Here is a 14,295-nt window from a genome sequence, read left to right as displayed (position 1 = left end):
TTTTGTCCTAAAATCATAAGGTAAGAAATAACAAAAAATGAAAAAGAAGGTATGTCAGAAAATAGGCAAACACGGGTCTGAATCCTTTAAATGCGAACATTTGACTTTTGTTCTACATAAAAAGCTCTCCTTCTTTTCTAAGTATGAATTTGCTTGGGGTAAGGTAGGATGACAGAGGTGAGGGACCCGTACTGTTCAAAGTTGATATATTTCACAACTGTTTGGTTCTCAGCATCATGCCACAAGGCCCAGATATCCGTAGAGGTTAAGGCAAAGTCAATCAGTGTCTCCTAGAAGGAAATGTAGGGGGGAAACAAATAAACAAAAACTCTTGTTAAAACAAGAAAGAAAAGGTACTAAGTTATGGTGACTTAAACTTGTATTAGTAGGAGAGGTAAAAGCATGAAAACAAAAGACAGTACCATGTGAACTTGGTAAAATCCAAATGAAACTTTTTTGCATAAAGTTTCATTAAATATTCCATTTTAAGATTTCAATCCTATTACAACATAGTTAAGTTAGCCAATGTTTCTTTCCTGTACTTCTATGATATGCAAAGGATGACTCAACCTACCTGAGAAGTGAATAGTGAGGACATGTGATCTAGGCTATAGCGGTTATTCTCAGTGCTCACCAACTGGAAAATGCAGAACTGTTAAAACACAAGTTGATAATTCAGTACTTGAAATAACCAACATGCTATTTTTCTATGCAAGACTTACTAGCATTCAGAAGCTAATTTTTTAAAAAAAGTATGGTAAAATACATGTAGAATTTACCATCTTAACTATTTTTAAGTGTACAGATTAGTATTAAGTATATTCACATTGTTGTGCAACTGAATTCCAAAACTTTTTTTCATTTTTTCAGAACAGAAACCCTGTACTCATTAAATAACTCCCCATTCCCCCTCCCCACAGCCCCTGGCAACCAGCATTCTACTATGACCTTGACTGCTACATAATGGAATCTTAACAGTATTTGTCTTTTTGGGGACTGTATTTTTACTTCGCATAACATCCTCTAAGGCTCATCCATGTTGCAGCACGTGTCAGAATTTCCTTCCTTCCTTTCTTTTTTCGGCCGCATGGCATGTGGGATGCAGGATCTTAGTTCCCCGACCAGGGATTGAACCTGTGCCTCCTGCATTGGAAGTGCAGTGTCTTAACCACTGGACCACCAGGGAAGTCCCAGAATTTCCTTCCTTTTTAAAGTTGAATAATATTCCATTTTATGTATATACCACATCTTATTTATCCATTCTTTCATCAATGAAGACTTAGGTTGCTTCCACTTTTTTGGCTATTGGGAATATTGTTGCTATGAACATGGGTGTACAAATATCTCTTAAATACCCTACTTTAATTCTTTTGGGTATATACCCAGAAGTGGAATTCCTCGACCCTATGGAAATTCTATGGCTAATTTTTTTGGGAACTGCCATGTTGTTTCCCATAGTGGCTGCAGCATTTTATATTCCCACCAGTAATGCACAAGGGTTCCAATGTCTCCACATCCTCTCCAACACTTGGTATTTCTGTTTTTTCCCCCCATAGTAGCTATCCTTTTGGGTATGAGGTGGTATCTCACTATGGTGAGAAACCTATTTTTAAGTTTATATTTTTACCAAAGTACCAAAAATAATTTAAAACATACACACAATACAAATCAACTCTAGTCAATCGTCACTAAAAATAAAACCCTATAAAATAATTCATGTTTAGTATTTAACTCTGTTGCCAAAACAAAAAAATGTCAAACTCAGAAATAATATTTAATGGACAATATTTTAAATAATTTTTTGATAAAGAATGTGTATTATAAACTGATAAGAGTGATGAAGATTCTATCCTTATAACACAAGCAACTGTTCACAAGGAAGTACTAAAAGAAAAATATACAGTGAGAGTCTTTTTGAGAGAAAAATAGGAATGTATGAAATATGAGAAATATATGTAATGCTCATATTCATTCTAGCCTAGAGCTGTATTTACAAGCTGCATATCTCAACCCATTAGTGGGACATGAATCAAATTTAGGAGGTCTCAACCAGCATTAAAAAAAATTAAAGAAAAAAGAAAAAGAAACAAAGTATCAGAGTTTATCAGTTCATCACTCATGGTAAAGGTAAACATGTTTCATGAAAACTATTTTCTGTTATATGCCCATCACCACATAGGTATAAAGTATGTAGCAATGCAAAATATTGTAGATTCTAGCCAAAAAGTTGGAAAAATGCTGGTCTAGTGCAGTGCTTCCCAAACTATCTGTGGAAAGGAACAGTGTTTTTTTTTTTCTTTAATTTCTAATCTGTTCCAGACTGACACTTTTATGAAATACAGAAACCTTGAATGTCTGTGGCAATGTCACTATAAAAGCTTCTAATGCATTCTCTCACTTTCTGTATTTATCTATCTTACTGCAATCCAGTAACAAATAATTTGTGGCCCAGGACCATTTCACAGACCACACCATAGGTCTACAGGACTTCTGTTTGAGATTTTTATTAGTGTCCTAGATGGAAATACAGACGGCATATTTATAACACTGAGGACATGATGCTGGAAGTGATTAAGTTAATGCACTTATTAACATAATTAGAACCCAAGGAATGAAAAGAAAACCAAGAAGAAACAAATGAAATTAACAGGAATGGGTGTAGGGCTTGCCTGGTGGCGCAGTGGTTAAGAATCCGCCTGCTGATGCAAGGGACATGGGTTCAAGCCCTGGTCCCGGAAGATCTCACATACCATGGAGCAACTAAGCCCGTGCACCACAGCTACTGAGCCTGCGCTCTAGAGCCCGCAAGCCACAACTACTGAAGCCCACGAACCTAGAGCCCGTGCTCCACAACAAGAGAAGTCACCACAATGAGAAGCCCACGTACCACAACGAAGAGTAGCCCCGATCACCACAACTAGAGAAAGCCTGCGCACAGCAACGAAGACTGAACACAGCCAAAAATAAATAAATAAATAAATAAATAAATAAATTTATTTAAAAAAAAAATTGGGATGGGTGTAAAATATTACAGAGATTAAAAATAAAACCTTCAAATGTGCAGACTAGGGAGAAAAAAACATGCTGAAGAGCAGTTTTTGTTCAAAAAAAGAAGGAAAAAAAAAAGACCTCAACTTCATTATACTCTGAATAGGCACAACAGTGTTACATGGCTGCTAAAAGTGTATCTGATTTTAGGCTTCATTAACAGAACCATAATGCTCAAACCAAAGGAGGTAATAGCTCAGCTCAGTTTGATACCACTCCTAGAATAGCATATTCAATCTCAGTCTAATGTTTAGAGCAGTGGTTCTCAAAATATGGTCCATAGATTCCTAGAGGTCCCTAAGACTGTTTCAGGGGATTAGTGAGGTCAAAACACTTTTCATAATAATACTACATCATTTGCCCTTTTCACTGTGTTAATATTTGCACTGATAATGCAAAAGCAATGGTTGGTAAAATTATTGGTGTCAATGTGAATCAAGGCAGTGGTACCAAACTGAATACTCTTTCATTAATTACACACTCAACAAGCTAGGAATAAAAAGTAACTTCCTCAACACGATAAAGGGCATTATGAGAAATTCAGATAACATCACACTCAATGGTGAAAGACTAAAAACTTCCTCTCTTAAATCAGGAATAAGACAACTCTTGTCACTTCTATTCAACATTGTACTGGAGGATCTATCCAAGGCAATTTAAGGGGGAAAAAAAAAAAAAGGCACCCAGATCAGAAAGGAAGCAGTAAAACTATCTTATTTGCAGATGATATTGTCCTGTAAATAGAAAGTCCCAAGAATTCCACTATAACACTACTAAAACCAGTAAGAGTTCAGTAGGGTTACAGGATACAAGATTGATATAAAAAAATGAATTGTATTTCTATAAACCTGCAATGAGCAATCTGAAATGAAATTAAGAAGATAATTTCATTTACAATAGTATCAAAAGGAATAAAATATATACAAATAAGCTGATTAAAGAAACCCTGCAAAACTTACACTATGAAAATTATAAAACACTGCTAAAAAAGTTAAATACAATCTAAATAAATGGAAAAGCATCCCATGTTCATGAACCAAAAGCCTTAATATTGCCAAGATGGCAATTCTTTCCAATATGATCTACAGAGTTAACAAGCCTCTATCAGAATCGGTGAAGTAATAATAAATATATATATTGGTCTCTGGTTCTGGCTCCTGACACTGAGCTCCTAAAACTCCTGCAATCTCCTGAGTGATAGAGGTGCTAGGAGCATCTTTTGTTCTAATATTTGATCTTTGACCCTGGTTCCCGACACAGAGCTCTTAAATTCCTTTGAATATCCTGGCTTATGGGAACACTTTTTGTTCTAATGAGGTGACTCCTGGATAGCTTCAGGATGGGGCTAGTCACCAGAAAGACCAAGTCTAATTAAAAGCTTGAAACTTTCAGCCCTAACTCCCATCCTCTGGAAAGTGAAGAAAGGCTAGAAATTGAATTAGTAACCCATCATGCCTATGTGATGAAGCCTCCTTAAAAATTCTTAAGGTATGGGATTTGGAGAGCTTCCAGGTTGGTGAACACATCCATGTGTTGGGAGGGTGGTGCACCTCAACACCATGAGACCCTTCTGGACCTTGCCCTACATACCTCTTCATCATTTATCACCCAATAAACTAGTAAATGTAAGTGAGTGTTTCCCTGAGTTATGTGGGCCATTCTAACAAATTATGAGCCCAAGGAGGGGATAGCAGAATGAATCAAGAAACCAAGAATGTAGAAGAGTCTTCATATTTGGGAGTAGCCTGGCTTAGGGTGAGGCGCATAAGCAGGGTGAGAGGGTGTCCACATATATGGAAGGTCTGGGGCAGGGTGAAAACTCAAGCAGGGTGAGGAGTGTCCACAGAGAGTGGCAGCCTGCACTGGGGACTAGAGCCCAAGTAGGTGAGAAGGGTGTCCACTGCATGGTGGGGGGTGGACTAGTACAGAGTGTCAGGGCCCAAGTGGGGTGAGGAGGGCATCCATGTGGAAGGGCAACCTGGAGTGGGATATCAGAGCCCAACAGGAGCGAGGAGGGCACCAAGCAGAGCAGCACCCAGCATGGGGAATCAGGGCTCTGGCAGGGTGAGGAGGACAAACCCTACCTCACTGGAATGTTATTAGGATTAAATGGATGATATGTGTAGTGTGTGAGTAATAAGCACAGTCCAGGCGTTTGCTATTAATGTACGTAAAGGGCCTGGCAACACGCCAAACACACAATACCCAACAAGCGGCTGTTTATTTATTTATTTGGCCATGCAGCTTGCGGGATCTTAGCTCCCCCTTGAACCCAGGCCCCTGGCATTGGACGCTCAGAGGCCTAACCACTGGAATGCCAGGGAATTCCCGTGGCTGTTTATATTATACCATTGTATTGTATCGTAAATACCTCACTGACATACAACAGCTAGTGTTTAGATGATGAGCAAAATTATTTCTAAAAATTAACTTCCCTTGTACCTCTTAATAACACCTACATCCCTTTCACAACTCCATTTTTTCACCCAGACTTTCAAATTGGCTCTTTCTTGCTTAGTTTTGGTTAACCTTTCCTTCCATATCTCTTTAAACTCTCTACTCCCTTTCATCCTGACTTTTCCTTCAAGATCTTTTAATTCACATATTAGCACAAAACCTACCATCTCCGCGGAAACAATGCAAGATACATCTAGGTTGGTGTGAAGAGCTTAAATAGACTCAATGAGTCTATACCTACTTCCCCATATCAGCATATACAGGATAACTTGATACGTGTCTTATTTGTTTCATACCTGTCCTCGCTTTGGTGCATGCATGTATATCCCTAGGTAGAGTCCCAGGGTAAGGGAATAGGCAAATCGTAATTTGTGTCCAGTCCCAGCAGTGAGCCGAAGATCTTTATTCACAGGGACATACTCTAGCATGTCAACTACCATCAGGCACATTTGGTCCTGCCCAAGAAAACATTTAGTAAGTAGTATTAAAGAATATTCAGGATAGAAAAGCAAACTCCTTCCCTTTTTAAAGAATGCACATTCATTATATCTAGCACTGTATCTAATTTATCTGAAGGGTCCTAAGGGTTTTTTTTTAAAGGGCTGAGATGAAAATATCTCTTTAGTCTGATAGATAAAATCATCAGCTGTTTTGTTTGCAAATGTTGAAAACTATTTTACCAACTTGCATTTTAAAAATACATTTGTTGGGCTTCCCTGGTGGCGCAGTGGTTGAGAGTCCGCCTGCCGATGCAGGGGACACGGGTTTGTGCCCCGGTCTGGGAAGATCCCACATGCCGCAGAGCAGCTGGGCCCATGAGCCGTGGCCGCTGAGCCTGCACGTCCGGAGCCTGTGCTCTGCGACGGGAGAGGCCACAACAGTGACAGGCCCGTGTACCACAAATAAATAAATAAATAAAAAATAAAAATAAAAATAAAAATACATTTGTTCCGAAGTGAAGAGTATACTCTGTACCACTTCAATGTATCTGTAGGACTCATAATTTTCAAAATAAAAATACAAAAAGTTAGGGAACAAATGTATGAAAAATAAAGCTAAATGAGACTGTCTGAATCTGGAAATGCCCCATAATTTCCAAACTAAGAGATCTGATCATATTATGAGAAGCGAGATTTATTTCAATTCCCTTACAATTTGCAATCCTATTTTAACTTGCAGTAACTATAAATGTAGCATTTACCTTATAAGACCACATTCGTAGTTTATGATCTTGACATAGAGCAAAGATGAAGGCATCATGCTTGACACAATGAACAGCAAGACTCAGGGGACGATCTGAAGGCCCCTGATCACCTCTGAAAACATAAGGCCAAGTGTTAGAGTTTTATTGTTGCAAATTACCTGATCATTAGAATTTGCAATTTAAGAGATAAAATAAAATTATAAATGCACACTCTTAACAGAAGAAAAAGAGTTTATAGGCTGGTATAAGATGACTACATTTTCTGGGCTTCTCTGGTGGTACAGTGGTTAAGAATCCGCCTGCCAATGCAGGGGACATGGGTTCGAGCCCTGGTCTGGGAAGATCCCACATGCCGCGGAGCAACTAAGCCTGTGCGCCACAACTACTGAGACTGCTCTCTAGAGCCTGCGTGCCACAACTACTGAAGCCCACGTGCCTAGAGCTGTGCTCTGCAACAAGAGAAGCCACTGCAGTGAGAAGCCCGTGCACTGCAATGAAGAGTAGCCCCTGCTCGCCGCAGCTAGAGAAAGCCCACGTGTGGCGACAAAGACCCAACGCAGCCAAAAATAAACAAATTAATTAAAAAAAAAAAGATAACTACATTTTCTATTTGATTTATATCCATTATTCTGATAAATTTTAAAAAGCTCTAGGTATCAGTGGAATACTGTTCTAACCATCAAACTTTCTACTTCTAATATTACACAAAATTGGATTTGGTAAGTCAGGGCAGAGCACTGAACTGGATATTGTGAGAAGTATAGTAAGCCAGTTTCTGTTGTCAAAGTGTCAAGTCCCAAATGAAGTGGGCTCTGGAGTGCAGCTCCTCTCAGATGGAATGTAACGTTGTGTAGACCCTTCTCCTTTCCAGTATAATGTTTATTTGCCTTGGAGTCAGACTGGAAGCACTAACAGGTGTTGACCAGGTCAAAAGACTAAGTTCTTGGGCCCCATGATTTACAGACCAGAGACCACTCACCTGATAACTGTTGGCATCCAGCCTATAAGCAATCGTTGCATTACTGAACTCTGTTTCAGCTCCACAACTGACACCATCCCTACAAGATTGAAAACAGACCAATGATATCCAAGGCACCTCTTGATCATACTTAGTGAAGCCCAAAGGCAAGAAGGATGCAACCATGAATAAGGAATTTGTAACAGGTGACAGGCTTCCACATTTCTATACTAAGGAAGTCTTAGGCTGTACCTTTCCACATATACCATGCCTAAAATATTTTGAATCATTATGGGAACAATAACAAGAGCATTTTTATATTCCTAGGGGAAATTTTTTGCCATTTACAAACAGTAACCCATATTGCTGCTCAGAAGCAGTACTTCATTCTTTCCAAAAGAAACACCGAGTACCTTTCATGTGCTAGGCACAGTTCTAGGCGCTACAGATACAGCAGTAAATAAAACAAATTAAAACACTCCTGTCCTCATGGAACTTACATTCCATTGGCAGGAAGGGAGGAGCAGAGACAGTTAACAAATTAAGTAGAATGTAAAGAGTGGAGAAAAATAAAACATAGAAAGGGTATAGTGAACGGGGATGGGGTGCGTGTGTACAATTGTGTTATTGTTAAAATTGTGCTACAATTTTAAAAAGGTCGTCAGGTCACTCACTGAGGTGACACTGAGTAAGAACCTAAAGGAGTTGAGGGAATGAGCCACACTGGTAGCTGGGGAGACTAGCCCCACCAAAGCCCTGAGGTAGGTGTACCTGGTATGTTCAAGGAATTGCAAGAAGGCATGTGGCCGGTTCAGAGGAGGGGGGAAAGAATGTGACGATGAGATTAGAGAGGCAGTGGGGTGTCACAGTAAGGACTTTGGGTTTATTCAGAGTGAGATGAAGAACAGCCCCGATCCGAGGGCTTTGAGCAGTGGAATGACATGACTCACCCTGGGTTTTAAAACGTATCGGTCTGCCTGAGAAGTTTCTGCAGAGGGGTAAGGACGGATCTGGGGAGCTATTTAGGAAGCAAATGCAATAATCCAGGTAAGAGGAGTGGTGACTTGGAGCAGGGTATCAGCACTGAGCTTCCTTGTTTCAGGTAACTTATTTTAGTTACAATACCACAAAGTGAAGGTAGAAAACCAGTCAACTCATGTCTACTAAAGGCCTTAGAATAGGTCACCTTACAGGTATCTGTTTTCCCATACTCCAGTAAGCTGGACAGTTCCTCGTTCACTATATAAAATCCCGCCCTCTTGGGAAAAAAACAGTAAAGCATTAGGGAATCATAATGCAAGCAATAATGAATGACCATTTTAGGGTAGTATAGAAGCAATTCCTAGATTGGATGATGGCCTTGGACTTCTAACATCTGTTTTAATGCCAGTATTCCTTTGTTTAAAATTAAATCCATGCTCAGTTCCTGTTCTTACCAGGTACGTCATGAGGAGGTAGTTTAAGAACAAAGATTCCCCCAGAGGCAGATGGTAGAGCAAACAGAGCCTCCCCGTCATTGCTAAGCCAGGCTGCCGAGGTGGTAGAATTAGGGGAGAGTCCAGGTACTGTTGGAATTAACTGATAGTTGCAAGGATCCCTGAAGTCAACTTTTCCAATGTCAGTGAATATTGACTGCATCTGACTTTCAATTGCCAACTCCTGTGGAGTAATTAAAAAGAAAAATCTGTTAAACCAAAATAAACCGGATTTTGCTCAGTTCCTCCCAATCGCTATCAGTTTTTAAAGTAAAAAATTGTTGAGCTTAAAAAGAAAGCTATTTTTTCTTTTTTTAAATCATGGCTCTCCACTTCATTATTTTTTTTAATTTTTATTTTTGGCTGGGCTGCAGGGCTTGTGGGATCTTAGTTCCCCAACCAGGGATCAAACCTGCACCCTCGGCAATGAAAGTGTGGAGTCTTAACCACTGGACCACCAGGGAATTCCCAGAAAGCTATTCTTTTTTTTTTTTTTTTGGCCGCACCACATGGCATGCAGGATCTTAGTTTCCAGACCAGGGATGGAACCCGAGCCCCCTGAAGTGGAAGCATGGAATCTTAACCACTGGACTGCCAGGGAAATCCCCAGAGTTATTCTTTTTAATGAAACTATTTTTGCAGCTTAAAATGTGTGTGATCATTTTAAATAGTAACTATGATAGTATGCTTGGTTAGGGCCAGCAAAGAATCCAAATATTCTTCAATTCCAAAGGACACTGCTCTATTACTAAATTTGTGACAGTCAGAGTAACTTGGGAGTTAAAGGATATTATACTTAACCAACTTACACTCCTATACATCCGGGAAGGGTGTGGTAAAAGTAACCTGTGCACTGTTTGATTGGTTAATATCAAGATTATCACATGATTCTGAGTCTCAGAGACATGAACCCCTCCGGGTAAGAGGATACAATTTTGGAATTTGAGGCGAACTGCATTATTTAAGAGATTTATGTCCAGTGACTCTTCCACCAGCTCCAATGTATCTCCAGAGGTCTTCCTATTAAAGTGAAGAGACATTTGTTAAAAAAAAAAGTTTATGCTTTTCTTTCTGATTGTTGCATTGAAATGTATGGCAATAATCTCCAGGTGAACTCTCCCAATTTGAAAATTTTGGATAAACAAACTCAGACCAATTTTGACATTCCAAACCACCACATTATATAGTCTACAAAACACAGCACTATATAAAATTCATATCTTATTATATGATTCTCTGTTAAATGGAGGCATTTCCAAACTTCACAGTCCATTTTTTAAAAACAATATTCAAAACAATTAAACTCCACTATAATGAAAATTCACACCACACACCCTCATTACTTATAGTGCAATGTGGCCTCTACATATGTTACTACAGAGTCAAACTACAGTGACCTTATAAATGTGGGTAATTCCCCTTCTATAGCTTCCTCCTACTAGGATGCAGGGAAGACTCTTCTTGAGGCACAACTCTGCTATGTGGTAGCTTTGCAACCATAGAAAGCACTATTCTGGGAATGCCCTAACTTGCCATCACCTCATCTACCACACTACCTGAATCCATTCTCTAGATGATCTCCTTTGATATAACAGCTTTGAATGCCATTGAATGCCTACAATTCCTAAATCTGTATCTTATTCAGCCCAAACTCTCCACTGACCTCCTGACTACTGCCTCAACACTTCTACTTGTATATCTAACAGGGATCTCAAACTAAACCTGTCCAAAACAGAATTCCAGGACACAGCAAACCTGAAAGACAAAGAAACAAAAACACCTGCTTCACCTGCACTTTTCCAACTCATTAATGACATCTCTATAACTTCTAGTTGTTCAAGCCAAAAATCTGGGGGTCACCCTTGAATCTCCTCTTTCTACATACCCTACATCTGATCTAATAGTAAATTCTAATAAAATCACTTTTAAAACATATCACAGGGACCTCCCTGGTGGCACAGTGGTTAAGAATCTGCCTGCCAACGCAGGGGACATGGGTTCGAGCCCTGATCTGGGAAGATCCCACATGCCGCAGAGCAACTAAGCCCGCACGCCTAGAGCCCGTGCTCTGCAACAAGAGAAACCACCACAATGAGAAGCCCACAGGCTGCAACGAAGAGTAGCCCCTGCTTGCTACAAATAGAGAAAGCCCGCGCACAGCAACGAAGACCCAACACGGCACCCCACCCCCCAAAAAAAACCATATCCACAATCAGAACATTGCTCACTGACTCTAATAACACCAACCCCAGTCTAAGCCACCACCATTTTTTGTCTGGATTGTGGCACCAATCTCTAACTGGTCTCCCTGCTCCCACCCTTTCCTATTACACTCTGTTCTCAACACAGCAGCCAAGCCACCTTTACAAACACAACTTAGACCATGCCATTTCTTCACTTAAAAACCTCTGATCTCACTCAGAGTAAAAGTCAAAGCCTTAAAATAACCGACAAAGCCTTAATCTGGCTCTTGGCTACCTTATTCCTCTATCCTTTGCTCACTCAGCTGCAGACTCCTAGCCCTTTGCCATTCTTTGAAAACAACACACAAGCTCCTGACTCAGGGTTTTTGCACTTTTTGTTCCTTTTTCTTGGAAGGCTCTACCTGAAATCTCATCCCTCAGATATCCTTACCTCCTCTGCTCAAGTGTCAACTTATCACTGGGTCTTGCCGTACTACCTTGTGTGCAATATTAAAAAGAAGAATTCCCCTTCCCTCTTCCCTGTTCTCTTCCAATTATTACCTGATGAATTATATTTACTTGGTATCTTTGGTTATTGTTGTTGATCTGCTCCCTCCACAAGAGCAGGGACTGCCTGCTTTGCTCCCTGCTAGGTCCTCAGTCCCTAAACGTTGACTGGAACATATCAGGCACTCAAAAATATTTCTTTTTTTTTTTTGGCCACACTGAGCAGCTTGTGGGATCTTAGTTCCCCGACCAGGGATTGAACCTGGGCCCACAGCAGTGAAAGTGCCGAGTCCTAGCCACCGGACCGCCAGGGAACTCCCTCATAAATATTTCTTATATAAATGAGATATGCATCTTTAACACAGGTCTTCCTTCTGAGCCTATAAATTTCAATGCCTACTTGACATTGCCAAAGAGCTACTACACAGATACTTCAATAGTACCTCTAAAAGAATTATTTACATCTCTCCAAAACCCATCTTCTGTATCTCATTAGATGGCAACCCCTCCACCCAATATTTGGTTAGTCACACCAGAAAATAGGGGCTTGTCCTTGCTCCCTCCTTTTCCCTTACTACCTCTCACTCACCCCATATTTAATCTATCTCCAGGTCCAAATGAAGCTAACTTCTAAGTGTATCTTGAATCCATGTATTTCTCTTTTCCTAGCCACTCCCACAACTGAGTCACTAACATCTTACTTGGTCCACCATATAAGCAAGTTGTTCTTTTGTATTGTACCCATCCAACCCAAATCTACTTTCCACAACGTAGACTGATTATTTTAAAATGTGATTTTGATCATTTTAGTAATCCTTTAAAACCCATCAATGATTGCTCAATGTACTCAGGATAAAATCCAAAATCCTTAAAAAGGTCCTGAGGGTCCTTCCTGATCTGAGTCCTGCCTACCTCCCTAGTCTTAGCATCTCTCACATCATTTTCCATTTTGCCCATCTGCACCTAAGCCACACAGACCTTCAGTCAGTTCCTCAAACCTGTCACGTTCTTTCCACCTCATGGATTTTGTGCACGCTGATCCCACTTGCTGAACTGCTCTCTCCCTCAACCCCTTGCCTGGCTAACCTTTCATCCTTCAGATCTCAGTTTAAATGTGACTTGCTTTAGGGCTTCCCAGCACCACCAATAACACTTGGTACTCCCATAGCCCCTCAAAGCCCCTATACTTTTCCTCCGAGGCAAGCATGAAAAATTTGTATTTATAAATGTGGTCATTAGCTATATAATGTCTTCCCCCTTCTCAAAACTGCCCCATGAAAGGTGGGTCCACATCTATTCTTACACTGCTACATCTTGCATGATGAAAATGGTGATTGTTTTTGTTCCTCACTTCACCCCCAGCATACCTAGCACTGCCTGACATATAAAGGCTCAGACATATTTGTAGAATGAAGGAAACTGTAAAACACTATAAAAACGTAATGGGTTCATGTTTAAAACTGGTCTTTTGGGCTTTAACCCCTAAGCTACATTTCTTCGGCTTTTAGTGCTGCCTGGGAGGGTACCTCTTCTAGAACTCTGGGTCTCCTTAATTTTCCACTGATTCACATATGAATAGAAAACAGTCTTTCTCTTTTCCTGTCGATAACCACTTCGGAGAATGAATGACACCTTGAGAACAGCCGCGAAAATTCAGCCGTCGAACAACCCGACCTTCCAGGGGGTCTGACAAACAGCACTCACCAATGAATGAACCTGTTTCTGGTGACGGAGAACAACTTGCCACTTTCCACATAATAGAAGCCTCCCGCGCTCTCACCGTATTTCACGGCTCCGGTCACGACATTTGCAGTTCCTGCAAAATGAAAGTGGTCAGCCTGCACAGGTGGTTCTCTGGGAATGACACGCACTGAGGGTGCTGAGAAAGCAGAGGGTGACGGACTGACAATCCATACAAAAAGAAGGGGAAGAAAAGACGAAGAAGTAGGACACTAAAGAAGCTCTGATTCCGGGGCTATAGGCATGTGGACTCAGGATCCAGGGGAGAAGCCAGAGGCGAAGGATCGGATCGCGCCCTACTGGGATTCTGCCGTACCAATGCCGCAAACTGTGAACTCCCGAAAGTGCCTCGGCCTTTCGCGCTCAGCTCCGCTGAGCTCCACGAAGCTCCGTTCCGTTGCTCCCGCCGCCGCCATCTTTCCGCGCCACCGCGAGGCCCGACGGGACACCAGCAGGACACGGCGGACGTCGTCACTTCCTGGGGCGGAGCGGGCGGAGATGCGGACAGGTGAAGAAGCCGGCAGAGGTCGAGCGCGGGTCCGGCCCTGCGTTGTGAGGCTCCCACCGAGTTAGATGGAGACAGGGTGGGCAGGGAGGAAGCCAGATGAGAAGCGGGTAGGGGAAGCCTGCAGACTCTACCTGCGGGAACCTTTGCGTGGCCTGCTAGGAAGCCCCAAGGCGCGGCGCCATTTTCCCGGCGGCCTCAGGGCAGGGGGCGGGGCC

At 41.3% G+C, this 14,295-nt stretch overlaps 1 protein-coding gene across 1 annotated transcript in view; it reads right to left on the bottom strand.

Annotated features, from left to right (window-relative positions):
• The window catches only part of NUP160 (nucleoporin 160), a gene marked incomplete at its 3' end in the record, with an annotated part of 51,583 nt that extends 37,563 nt beyond the window's left edge, over positions 1 to 14,020 (bottom strand). Inside the window, exons 1-9 of the mRNA XM_079709252.1 lie at positions 13,889 to 14,020; positions 13,537 to 13,648; positions 9,952 to 10,162; positions 9,104 to 9,326; positions 7,689 to 7,767; positions 6,707 to 6,821; positions 5,802 to 5,960; positions 575 to 652; positions 193 to 290 (exon numbers count right to left, since the gene is read on the bottom strand). Of these exons, the coding sequence (XP_079565378.1) occupies positions 193 to 290; positions 575 to 652; positions 5,802 to 5,960; positions 6,707 to 6,821; positions 7,689 to 7,767; positions 9,104 to 9,326; positions 9,952 to 10,162; positions 13,537 to 13,648; positions 13,889 to 13,988 (1,175 nt within the window). The 5' untranslated portion in view covers positions 13,989 to 14,020. The remainder of the gene's footprint in view (positions 1 to 192; positions 291 to 574; positions 653 to 5,801; positions 5,961 to 6,706; positions 6,822 to 7,688; positions 7,768 to 9,103; positions 9,327 to 9,951; positions 10,163 to 13,536; positions 13,649 to 13,888) is intronic.
• Positions 14,021 to 14,295: the final 275 nt, after the last annotated feature.

Source organism: Hyperoodon ampullatus (assembly GCF_949752795.1).
Source record: "Hyperoodon ampullatus genome assembly, chromosome: 7".
Lineage (NCBI taxonomy): Eukaryota > Metazoa > Chordata > Mammalia > Artiodactyla > Ziphiidae > Hyperoodon > Hyperoodon ampullatus.
Note: the sequence above shows the minus strand (reverse complement) of the source record. Positions and strands in the feature narration are given on the sequence as shown.